This window comes from Suillus paluster (assembly GCF_016628075.1).
Source record: "Suillus paluster strain FC165 chromosome Unknown EDB91scaffold_53, whole genome shotgun sequence".
Taxonomy (NCBI): Eukaryota; Fungi; Basidiomycota; class Agaricomycetes; order Boletales; family Suillaceae; genus Suillus; species Suillus paluster.
Window position 1 is genome coordinate 46,273 of NW_024537613.1, and position 11,609 is coordinate 57,881.

General features: G+C 48.6%; 4 protein-coding genes across 4 annotated transcripts; 2 read left to right on the top strand and 2 right to left on the bottom strand.

Moving 5' to 3' along the window:
• Window positions 1-1,213: 1,213 nt before the first annotated feature.
• EDB91DRAFT_1057481 (uncharacterized protein) lies at window positions 1,214-3,063 on the bottom strand (the record flags this gene model as incomplete). Its single annotated transcript, XM_041314076.1, has 3 exons — window positions 1,214-1,576; window positions 1,623-2,312; window positions 2,371-3,063. The coding sequence occupies 3 exons, from the start codon at window positions 3,061-3,063 to the stop codon at window positions 1,214-1,216; spliced, it is 1,746 nt and encodes a 581-aa protein (XP_041174287.1).
• A 921-nt stretch (window positions 3,064-3,984) lies between these two features.
• Window positions 3,985-4,878, top strand: EDB91DRAFT_1148906 (uncharacterized protein). The gene has a single exon (XM_041319356.1). The coding sequence runs from the start codon at window positions 4,319-4,321 to the stop codon at window positions 4,787-4,789; it is 471 nt and encodes a 156-aa protein (XP_041174288.1). The 5' UTR covers window positions 3,985-4,318; the 3' UTR covers window positions 4,790-4,878.
• A 1,157-nt stretch (window positions 4,879-6,035) lies between these two features.
• Window positions 6,036-8,853, top strand: EDB91DRAFT_1057516 (amino acid permease/ SLC12A domain-containing protein; the record flags this gene model as incomplete). Its single annotated transcript, XM_041314079.1, has 20 exons — window positions 6,036-6,184; window positions 6,277-6,420; window positions 6,466-6,530; window positions 6,588-6,622; window positions 6,671-6,679; window positions 6,848-6,928; window positions 6,988-7,058; window positions 7,108-7,121; window positions 7,180-7,206; window positions 7,255-7,337; window positions 7,383-7,516; window positions 7,578-7,659; window positions 7,709-7,829; window positions 7,885-8,057; window positions 8,120-8,178; window positions 8,232-8,305; window positions 8,357-8,418; window positions 8,471-8,573; window positions 8,620-8,714; window positions 8,770-8,853. 20 exons carry the CDS (start codon window positions 6,036-6,038, stop codon window positions 8,851-8,853), a joined length of 1,665 nt encoding a protein of 554 aa, XP_041174289.1.
• Window positions 8,854-9,773: 920 nt separating this feature from the next.
• Window positions 9,774-11,584, bottom strand: EDB91DRAFT_1338103 (uncharacterized protein). The gene is made up of 3 exons (XM_041325609.1): window positions 11,440-11,584; window positions 9,969-11,373; window positions 9,774-9,916 (listed from the first exon to the last, which is right to left on the bottom strand). The coding sequence occupies exons 1-2, from the start codon at window positions 11,500-11,502 to the stop codon at window positions 10,114-10,116; spliced, it is 1,323 nt and encodes a 440-aa protein (XP_041174290.1). The 5' UTR covers window positions 11,503-11,584; the 3' UTR covers window positions 9,774-9,916; window positions 9,969-10,113.
• Between the last annotated feature and the right edge of the window lie 25 nt (window positions 11,585-11,609).

An 11,609-nucleotide genomic window follows, 5' to 3' on the forward strand; every position in this document is an offset into this window, starting at 1 on the left:
TGCTCGTTATCGAGCTGTGCAGTCTGTAAAGCACAGCGCCAATTTCAGAACTCTCAATTAGCATCACGCTCCTTGAAGTGGCCGAGGCAAGTACATCAGCAAACCGCAAAAACGCAAAACGAGAAGCGATGTAAGACTTACTGACAGCAACGGATATACCTCTGACAAGCGCGAAGTACCCGCCCACCTACGGTGCACAACGCCGTCAGGACGCCCTTTGGGAAGGTGAGCAACCGAATTGTGACGACTATTAAATGACTCAGCAAGAAGTAGGCGGAAATGAAGTACTTCCTCCTCGGTGGCTGATGTATGACGTCCCGGGTGGTGAAACACTACATCAAGACAACGCACTCATAATGGCTTCATGGAACAGGCCTTTACCAGGAGTGCGACTAGGTTAGTGAAGAATATGCCGGTAGTGGCGGGTAACTCACGGTTCGCCATTAGATTTTCCTGTGCAGCTCGTTCCCCTTGTCCCTCTACTCTGCTCGCAGGCCCATCGTCTCCCCTTCGTTGGCGCAGGTTGTTTGGGTCCCTGCGCTTCAGCGCCCGACCTGTAATTTCAAATGTGCGATACTGTACGAGCCCCGGCGTTCGAATTCTCCTACGAGAATTTCCATACATCCCCTCGAGGTTGCTCGTCGTTGGAATATTCGCCCATTTGTGATATCATTGAAATAAATTTGCAGAGATACGGCATTGCCCTTCCCAACGAGGCAGAAGTGGCTGCAGCCATGCAACGAGCAAGCGGCAATGGCTGACAGTTCAACGCATTCGGGTCAACTTGCAGCAAGGGCACAAGGGTCCGAAAGACCGCAAGCACAAACACAAGACTCCGCTGGTAGGGCCGGAGAAATTTCCTATGAAGTGAGCTGCTGCAGATTTTTCTTTGGTCGTCGTCGTCCCACTTCGCATTAGTCATGAGGTCAACCGCTAAAGTTGTCTCTTTCACTTAATGATTTTCTCTCTCGTGAGCTTTTCTATCTCGCCATGGACCTCGGGCCATCCTGTACGTACATCGTATCTTTGTCCGGACTTTGTTTTGGTTGTGCCTAGACTATATAAGCTCCACGAGAAGCAGCGCTGGAAGTGTGAATCGGAAAGAGGATGACGAGTGGATTCTGCTGACAAGTATGAGGTAGTTGTACTTCTACGACTACCGACTTTCCCTGTACCGTTTTATGCTGTTTTAAGGACATAGCCTCGACCTGTGCTAGAGTTTACTCTGTACAGGCGTTTTATCGTCATGAGACTGGCCCAGATAAAACAGCGTCGCATCCTTGAGCTCACGTATCCACTCCCGTATGGTCTCGTCGTCGAAAACGCGCTGATCATAGGAGAAAAAATATTGCAACCGCCGGCGCCAAGACGCCGCAAGATAGAGCTCCGCAGGGTGCGAATGAAGATAAGCGCGCACGTACTCGACATGGAGTCGCGGAGTTTTGGCGTCCTTGAGAGCATCACCAGGGGGAGACCACGCTGGATAACCGGCACGATTAGGGTGGGGCGTCCTGCACAGGGGTGACAGCTCGTGATCAGCATGTAGAGGATAGTCCAAGGGTATCACGTTATCAATCTGGAAATGTTCAGTTGGTTGAATCTAGATTATGAAAGCCACTGACGTTGCCTAGGGTGGATCCCATCTGCGTGACAATCGGGTTCAAAGACTGGACGGGTCTCACACTTTCATGCCCATCGTCTGGGAGAACGCTATCTTTCGTCTCTAGCCACTTCAGAGCAACTGCCTTCCTTAAAGCAACACGATTGTGTCCAGCGGTACATATATCAGCGAACCGCGGGTGGTTAAACATCTTCTGGGCTTGTGCCTTCACATTAGCGCACCGGAGAAGAAACCGGTCAAAAGACATGAGCGCCGGGAAGTCCGGTGCCCCATCGACAAGTTCCAGCTTGCTAGCATGCCCCTTGGACATCTCGCCAAGGGGCATGAACGGAAGCGTGTACCAGAAGAAGCTGATATTGATACCGATATCGCCTGAGCCGCCCGTCTCTGCCCACTCCTTGTCTTGGTATGGGCGCAAGTTCAACATCCCGAAGATGTGCATGGGTTGGCGCTTCCTGTACTCCCATTCTTCTTCCGAGATCTGGCCCCTCAGGTACCGTCGACATATAACGCGTGCCAAGGCCACTTGGCTGAGAGCATAGTACGCAGCGTTCATGGTGATTTTATGGCGACGGCAATTGGAGAGAATGATTGTTGACACTTTGGTAGAAAAAGCAGTGATGTGGCTGCGTGGTTTAGCGGGAGTAAGAGGTGTGGATTCCCTGAAGTTTCCGGGGAGTGTGTGGCCACCCTGCCCCGACGCTTCAGCTCTACTACGATACCACGAACTGAGCAACTGGAATGCTGACCTTGAATTTGGATGACCACACCGTGAACAATGCATAGCCTAAAGCCCGCCTCCACCGTCGTTTGACAAGCGGAATATCCCCATGACCCAAACGGCTCTCTAAAGGCTGATACATATGCACCCTTTCGCCCAGAGGAATGTACGGCGGTTCAATCCGAGATGCCAGCGTGTCTATGAACGTCCTAAGCACAGTGGTCATAGACGGTGAATCCGCGACGCAGTGAGCGACCATGAATAGGATGTGGAAATGGCCACTCTTGTCCGTTCGGCGCAAAATATAGACACGAGCAAGTAACTGGGATGAAAGAAGTCGCGGGCCATCCATGATGTCGTTTATGAAGCATTCGGTGTCGTGAAGGGAGTTGACCTCCTTGAATATGACATCATCAGGTCCAAGATTTGTGACCGCTTCCTCGCGCAGAATGAAGCGTAAACCAGACTCGTGCTCTAGCACTTCAGCCGCAATGAGGGGAAATCGTCTTTTGACAGACACCCAGGAGCGCGTGACATTCGGTTGTGAATAAATGTCTTGGTCATTTGTTTGTATGGTGCGAAGGTGCACATGCACCGTGGAATCTGCTGTGCCGTTAAAAACGCTATCCCAATAGAAGCATGATTCGGTGATTCCGAGTGGGCGATAGAAAACACGTCGACCTGGGGTAGAATCTAATGACGTCCAAGGAGATGATATCATAGCGAAGCTGACAGTGGGTCTAGAGCGGGGGGAGGGGACCCTACGGCGGGTGACGACGAGTTTTAGCTCAGAGTGATCAGGCGTATTATAAGTTATTTTTAAGCGATAAAGCCAACACAAAGGAACTTCACCAGATTGTCGGTGATGAACTCGCCACAGACAAGGATTTTCAGATCCCAATTTGTTATTCTCCATTGCGTGGTGGGTTGGTTGTTGGTGGGAACGTCTCACTCGGTCCTGCTGTCATGTCGCTAGGTTTTGCTGTCATATCGCCAGGGTTCTGCTGTCAGTACTAGATAATGGCATGCCGTCCCAGGAGCCACCTGTCGATGAGGACGTACGATCAACAAATGTGGCTGAGTCTGTCCTGTTGTAGAGAAGTTCTTGTCATTGAGCGTGTACAAGCCATTGGGTGGGGTTCTGGGAGCCATATGTCTGATGCAAGAGATATTGATTGGGCCACGCACACGGGGAGGACTATTGTTCCTTCATTACATTAAACCATCATGATGTTCAATGTTCAAGTTGAGTAACCCGGGAATCCATATTTGTAAATGATTCGCGAAGTTCCGCGCAGTTCGTCTTCATGACTCTCGCAGTGTCGTTTCGTCTGTAATGTTTTTATCATCTAGCTTGCGAGAGGGTTCGCGCGCGAATATCTCAAACGGAGTCTTCCTGCCGGTGTATAAGACGAATTTAAACATATGAGAGAGCTATTTAGTATAGAGCGATCGCTGTACTTTCAGAATCGAGTGGAGTTATATGGCCCCGGTTCCTCTCACTGTTGTGTAGCCCTGAGTGGCTGCAACGCATCGTCGGGGATACGTGCTAATGAAGTTTCCAGCCGCTATGAGTAGAATGGAGGAAGGTTAGCAACCCGTAAACGTCGTTGTCAAGCGGGCTTCGTTGTCATCGGTTGAACGATCACTAGTCGGCTGCCTTCTCACTGTTATCAACGTGGCGTACGGCGATTCTGATGGCTTGAGTGATTTATCACTCGCGTACACAAGATGTGCGGGAAACTACAGTCCGTGACGTCGGCCTAGGGAGAGTTCCATCGAAGAAACCCGAAACCCTGCCATCTCAATTCTCGACGAGCATCTGTACTCTCTCTGCCAGGGAGCGTAAAGTTTATCCAAGATCCAGAACAAGAATCTATCAGCATCCGCGATCACCATATAGCAGAAAAGTTGACATAAGGAAGAAAATACAATAGATCGCAACCCAGCAAACAGATGAGTTACCTCACCCATGGATGAGAATCCCTCTACAAGGCTTCCAAACACGCTCTTTAATGCCTGATCTCCTTCCAATACGGCCCTCGCCTCCTCCCAAGTCATTGGCATCCGCCGCCTCCCTTTCTGCCTCTATCATCTGTGCGCGGGCGTCGCACAATCTTGCTCAACTAGTGGTGTTTAGGATCGGATACCAAGGAGCCCGGCACCAAAGAGGCTGGAGAGAACCAGGTAGGGGAAAGACGTCGTCTATACATCTGATTTCGAAGTGGTTCGAGTGGTCGCGAGGGATACAGTCATTGGTTCTACACGCCCAGGAGGAACACAAAAGCGCACGTATGGGGAGCGTGAAGGCACAGAAGGTAGCTGGGATGCGGTTGAATAAACCAGCTAGGAAAATGCGTTCGCGAAGGGTGAGAAGATTGGCTGATGCCTGGTTCTTGTCACTCGCTTGCGGCTGGCTATATGAGAGCGTAAATCAGAAAATGTGAAGGCAGAGTGTGAACATGTAGGCAAGAGAAAACAGAGAGACGATCAGCTGCGGAAATAGCACGTACAATTATCCAATTATAACCTTGGTACAAATATCGCACGAAGTTCGTGTCTGCTTGCGACGTGGTGATAGTCTCTCGTGTGTGTACGAGCGCATCAACAGCTTCGAGAGGTAGGAGTGAACCCGTCACGATCTCGTACTGTGTTGCAGCACGCAGTTAGCACACCAGAAATCACAAACAAGAGGTTGGGATCACCAACCTGCCCTGAGGCTGCTTCGGAATGATCACCATTAGTTCGATCCCACTATCAGTGAGTCCGTGTACGATCTTCTCCCGGCTCCATCACTTCTGCCTCCTTGGTTCCGGAAGTTAGCGTTCACGCGGTGTTCTACCCGTGTAGATTGACCGCCTCGATTGGGTTCATTTTTTTGAGGATGAATTCGGTCAAATCCAACTAGAAACACGGCATTGTGAGACTGAGCGGTGCTGAAGTCTGGACCAAGTGAGTTCACATAATATTCAAAGAGTGATAACCTGATGGATGACAACTCTACCGCATACAGGTACCCCGCTACCGCCCCAAACCCAGACGCGATCCTGATACCTGCAATGCCGAAGAGGCATTGGACAATGGTTATACCCGGTCTCGAGGAAGCGAGTCGGAGACTCGGAGGCGCTGCCAGTGGTTGTCCGAAGTTGTGATAACCGATAGTACTACTGGGAGGGTACAGGCTAATTTCCTTTTTTGTCACACGACCGCAGCATTTCCGACTGACACTAGAACGTTTCTTTTGCACAGCCAACATACAGCTGCATCTTGATTGCGCACCGCGAGAGCTCTTGAGTCTTACACGGTTTCTTGAGGAGCATCCTTCCCTCCGTATGAAGCACTCTCTCAGAAAGCTCCGACTCCGAGCATGGCAAAAACAGGTATACGACTTCATTGAAAGTGACGTCCCGAGTGATGGCAGGTGATGGCCGAACGGAACACGCGTCAAAGAGCGCCTAATTGCGGTTCAGATTATGAGACGATAAGCTTTGTGCCTCTCTAATTGGTCATGGAACCTGTGTTTTGCCGGAGATCACCTCCGGCGAAATACAGTAGTGGTCCACTGGACTTGGTGACGTGAAACACGGCCTCTCATGGGAGCTCAATAATAGCCAAGCGCCTGAGTCCAAGTCTGAGTTCAACGACGTCTTACCGTCTTTTGACACCCTTCACACTGCTACTCACAGTATCACAATGGTGGAAGCATATGAGCTTCAAGAGCACAGACGACATGACGCGGCTCACTTAGAGGCACTACAAGTCAGCTCGAGTGGTCATCTTCCACTGGATGTTACTTCCATGGATCTTGTGAAACGAAGGCTCAAGCAACGTCATATCCAGATGTAAGTCTGTGATCGATACACAAGCTTTCCTACTTATTTTGTTGGCTCTCATTCACTCATGACAGGATAGCTGCAAGTCCCTGAATGTCTAGCTGTCGCACTCCTCTGACCATTTCCCCCAAGATCGCTGGCACCTTGGGTACGGGACTATTTCTAGGCACCGGGGAAGCCATCGGCACAGCTGGGCCACTTGGTGCCTTGATTGCATTTGCCCTTGTTGGTTCCGTAGCGTATTCGTAAGTCTGCATTTCGTGCGAGTTACGCCTGCTCAATTCAGCAAGGTCATTATGCTCAGTCGGGGAGATGACCTCCCTCGCCCCGATCTCAGGATCATTTCCCCACTTCGGTTTGTACATCTCCTTTTGAGACTGAAAAGATGACGACTTTACACCTTGTCATATAGCCTCTCGCTGGGTAGATCCCGCATTAGGATTTGCAGTGAGTGACCTATGATCCTGCCTCCGACCAACCTTACATATTCTCTAGGTTGGTTGGGTACGTTTTTACTTGTTCATTAAATTCGAACATGGCTAATCGAGTGTCACTTGTTAGAACTATTTTCTCGTGAGGTTCCATTTTCTGTCTGTCAAAACTGTGCCTTATCATGATTACTCTTCTATTAGACTAATGCGTAGGTGTATACGGTTGATCACAACGACGCAGTGGTTCACATCAGTAATTATTTTCAGGCTCTACGTCCCTGTGGAAATATCTGGAGCACAAATCTTGATCACCTTATGGGATGTGAGTTTCCTGAGCTATACACATTCCTGCTGTGTCCTAAATGTCGGAATCTCGTCTAGTCACATCATGCTGCATCTTATATTGTAGCTGTCTGTATTTTGATATGCGCCACGAATATCTTCGGTGTAGTGTGAGTCTTCGAAGCAGGTTATGCACATGTACTCATTCCTAATTTTTAGATACTTCGGAGAAAGTACGTCCGTTATTATCTCCAACATACATGCTCATTGCTAAAAAGTGATTGTGAACAGCTGAATTTGCGTTCTCCATCATAAAATGTATGTTGGTCTTCTGTTAATGTACACAAAACTCAATGTCTCCATTAGTGATAATGATCACTGGTCTTATCATTGTTGGCCTCGTCATTGACCTTGGCGGAGCACCAAATCACCAGCGACTGGGTTTTCAAGTATGTCTTGTTTTACCAACGGAATGATTGGCTAATCATTCAAAGTACTGGAATAACCCGGGTCTCTTTGCTGGACCTGGACTTGAACCTCGGCATCATGCACTTGATCACGTCCTCGGAGTCTTGAGTGTCATCGCTCAAACCGCGTTTTCTTACCAAGGAATGGAGATAGTGGCTGTGTATGTCCAACTATGTCGCACCTCATTCTAGGCTAGTATGTAATTACTAATGATCCGATAGTGCCGCTTCTGAAACGGAGAACCCGCGAAGGAATATCGCTAAAGCTGTTCGCAGAGTGTTCTATCGAATCCTTATTTTCTACGTTGAGTATCATAGTATCTCACGATGATTGATGTCTCACAGCTCAGCAGATTCTCGGTGTTTTCGTCGCAGGGCTCATCGTACCTTCAAATGACCCTGACCTGTTAATGGGAAGCGGCACCTCTGCACAGTCGCCATTCGTGATTGCGATGCAGAAGTCAGGAATAAGAGGTATGTACTCAATTCTCCACATAAGTTACGTCTCATTTTCCTCCCTGTCATGCAGTGTTGCCTGCTGTAGTTAATGCAGGCTTCATAACCAGCGCATTCTCCGCAGGCAACTCGTTCCTTTTCTGCTCTTCGCGCATTCTCTATGGTTTAGCACTTCGCAAACAAGCACCCCATTTCCTCACTATCTGTACGAAGAAGGGCTTGCCTATTGTAGCAGTTCTCTGTTCGGTAAGCATGGATGCTTCTCTATTTAGTCCCAAGTATCACGGACGCTGATGCGGGATCAAAAGAGTGTCTTTGCCTTTTTGTCTCTCATGAGTATCTCGTCGGGTGCAGAAACTGTATTCAAGTGAATTCCATGGATCGTCTTGTGTTCACAATTTGGCTCATGTCGTGTCTCAGCTGGCTTGTGCATCTCAGTGCAATGGGCGGTTTTTTCGGTTGGCTTTCGATTAATATAACTTACATTTTCTTCTGTGAGTACCAGACATATTTATGGATCATCGACAGACTAATGGATTGACCAGATCGCGGGCTAAAATACCAAGGCATTGACCGCAGGAAACTTCATTACTGGAATCCCCTACAGGTCAGGCACGATCACCAAAACGCATTTGACAATCGCTGACATTTGTCTGTAGCCGTGGCTCTCCATCTGGGGCTTAATCTGGTGCATAATATTTATCCTAATAAATGGGTATAGCGTATTTTGGGATTTTGATATCCCAAACTTCTTGACATCATGTAGGCCGGTCCTTGTCTACTGATAATGTCTGACCAGTTGTCACAGATGTGAATATCCCGCTATTCATTGGATTATTTCTCTTCTGGAAGATTACACAACACACGGCGGTTTGGAAACCAGATGAGATGGACTTCACGACAGTACGTGTTTGACACATCGGCTTAACTTAGACTCGGGCTTACCTGTATCAATCAGGGTATTCCTACCTGTGAAGAAACCGAAGCTCCTGAGATCCCTCCGGAAGGTTTCTGGCAACACGTTGCTGCCGTGCTTTTTTGACTGGAACTGCATCTGCGAGCATGTAGTAAGAATGAACGACTCTTCGGTTTGTATAAGGGGAAACTAAAGCACGTTGACTACTTATTTATCCATTCTTAGACAATACTTTGGAAGATACCCTGTAATGTAGTAATTTTCTCCAGGTATCGAGCCCGTCTGTCTGCCGATACTCGCAAAAGAGTAGTTTGATTGGATTCTGTTTCAATATTGTTAGTATGATATTCCCGGAGCTCAAGCGCTGATCTCTGTACGGATATTCTGCAAAGTGGGTGTACTTTCGCCAACACGAATGGGGTGTCATTCAATGGATCATACTCATATTACGGGGTGGGACAGAAGTCACTTTGTTCCAGGAGAGAATCGTGGTTGTAAGGAGGCGACGATGACAAGCTTTTGAAGCGTGTGCTCGATGTCTCAGACTATTATCGTGCTTCAGTACGCCCATCTAAAATTAAGACGAACGAGAATACACATACGAGTTAAACGGGTTCCATCAAATCCACCTTGTAGGGCAGTACTTGGACTGAATAGATTCCAACAGTTTTGCCCATACTTAGACGAAGAGTCCTGACTACTGGTTTATCTGGACTCTCAACCATAGTAAGGGCCCTTACGAGAGCCGGCGGACACCCCAGGTAATATGCCCAAGTGAAATGCTTTTTGAGCTGTCATAACCTCGAATGCGACTGGAAAACCCGTTGTATCGATCTGCAGCACAAGGATCGGAAGCCAGGATGTTGTTTCCGAGCGGCCAAGGTAAGTTTCTCGATATCGTTGCGATATTCAATAAAGTTACAGTAGAACTCCTCGAGCATGGCAAGCCACTGGCAGGCTTCGCCGCATATCACGAGAGTCCAAGCAACCTATTTCGCATTAGGTGCAGTACAGAGGCCAAAATTCACCGTAACCGACCTAAGGATGCTCGAAGAGGACCACACCAATGCGTATGATCCTTCCAGTCTGCAACCTGGCACCTTTTAGAACCATAATGCGCAACAGTACAAGCAGAGCATCGATAACTAGGATGAGTGGATGTGTCCAGATCGTCTGTTACCCGCGGGCACTGTGTGTCTATCAACAAACACCATTTGATGCAATGGACAGTCTTGACTTACGTTGTTGCTTCTGCATCGCCGGGCGAAAAAGGGCTCGCGACGTACGTTTGTTTTCAGCTGAAGTGCCAAAAGTGGGAGAGCAGTGTCGACTACCATATACCATTTACTCTTTATCAATGGATCGCCAGGATAATTCGGATCGGGGTCAATGCGCATGAGTTCTTGGTTGTGTTGGAGCCTCTTCATGATAGTCAGGGAACCGAAAAACTGGGGAAGAATGGAAAGAGTTTCGACAAGCTGGTTCCACGAGAGGCTGTTCCGTGCCATGATTACGGTAAGGAATGTTGATAGCTCGATTTATTGATTCGAGAAGGTCAGTTTTAAGTGCTTCATCCAATGCTGAAACGCTATTATCCGCGTGATATAACACGAAGTTGACGTAGCGGAAACAGGCTCGGATGAGACTCCTCCTCTTCTCGAGTTCAACTCGAGGTAACTGTTGAGTCGGATGGTAGTGGATCGAGTCACTCACAAATTTCGGCCATATACAGGAAATAGCGATGGCGACTGTGTGCATGGACCCCATCTCGAGTAGTAACTCACGACATGAGTTACTAATCTCGCTGATGAGGAAAATGAATTCGATGGCGTGCGAAAAGCCTATTACCATCGAGATGCAGTATTCATCTGCATGGACATCTTGCGGCTGTGACTTATTGGGGGACAATAATGAAACAAGGGACTGTAACTCCCTTGTCATACGTCGAACATATTTGAGAGCCATAGAAACGAAAGTTGTTGCGCCCCCCGCCAAACGCATAAGGGATGGAAGCAATGAGCGGTCATGTAGCGCAGCAACAGCGACCCCAGCCAGTGATGACCGAAGCGTGCCCATGACATGGTATGTCTTGAATACAGGACTGACGGCTTCTACCTTGCGATCACTCGGCATGGTTCCAATCATTATCCATAGCTGGACAAAATAGTTCTGGATTGCGGGAGTGGTCCTGAAAAGTCGTCGCCCATCTGATGAGAATTCGCAGATGGTTCTAAGCGTCTGGATACAAATCTTGACAGCGTCAAACATAGTGAGTTTGAATGAAGCATCCATCGACGGGTTTCTCCAGGCTGCAGACAGCTGGTGTGCAAAAAACTGCATCCATGGGAATAGCATATCCCACTTGGAGGTCACAAAACGGGTGACGATGGGATCCGCGTCCGCCTCATCATCACCGGCATCACCACTGACTATCATGACCCCAAGGAAAGCTTCCTTAGCCAGCAGGATGTTTGTGATGTGTTCAACGTCGGAGCCTGCCATGGTAACTTCAGGTATGCGAGAAGCGTCCAGGAGAGCATGAAACACCGGGATCAAATGAATTCTGTGTTCGCGTGAAGGAGGCAGGTTTTTGACGACTAGGCGGAGGTCCGCTACGCTTCCATGTAGGGCTCGTATGGCACATTGCTAAAAATGAGATGTGTTGGGGGCTACGTGTGACTCGGAGGCTGTGATTACAATCCAAAACCGCACCTGAGTATTACGGGGTAGGGCTTTCAGCGCATTCATTTCTCGAGTGGATATTTTGGACACCATGACCTGTGCTGCTGCCACTGGTGACTGCTTTAGACAATGATCCAGCGTCAATTTTGGGATACGAATCTAAGCCGATCACGACTCCGTCACTCCGAACAAACAAATTG

Bases quoted from the DNA above. Each gene is read 5' to 3' on its own strand.
- EDB91DRAFT_1338103 (XM_041325609.1), bottom strand. From the start codon at position 11,502: ATGGTGTCCAAAATATCCACTCGAGAAATGAATGCGCTGAAAGCCCTA. The intron at 11,374-11,439 runs GTGCGGTTTTGG...TCTCATTTTTAG, and splicing joins CCCTACCCCGTAATACTCAG to CAATGTGCCATACGAGCCCT.
- EDB91DRAFT_1148906 (XM_041319356.1), top strand. From the start codon at position 4,319: ATGAGAATCCCTCTACAAGGCTTCCAAACACGCTCTTTAATGCCTGAT.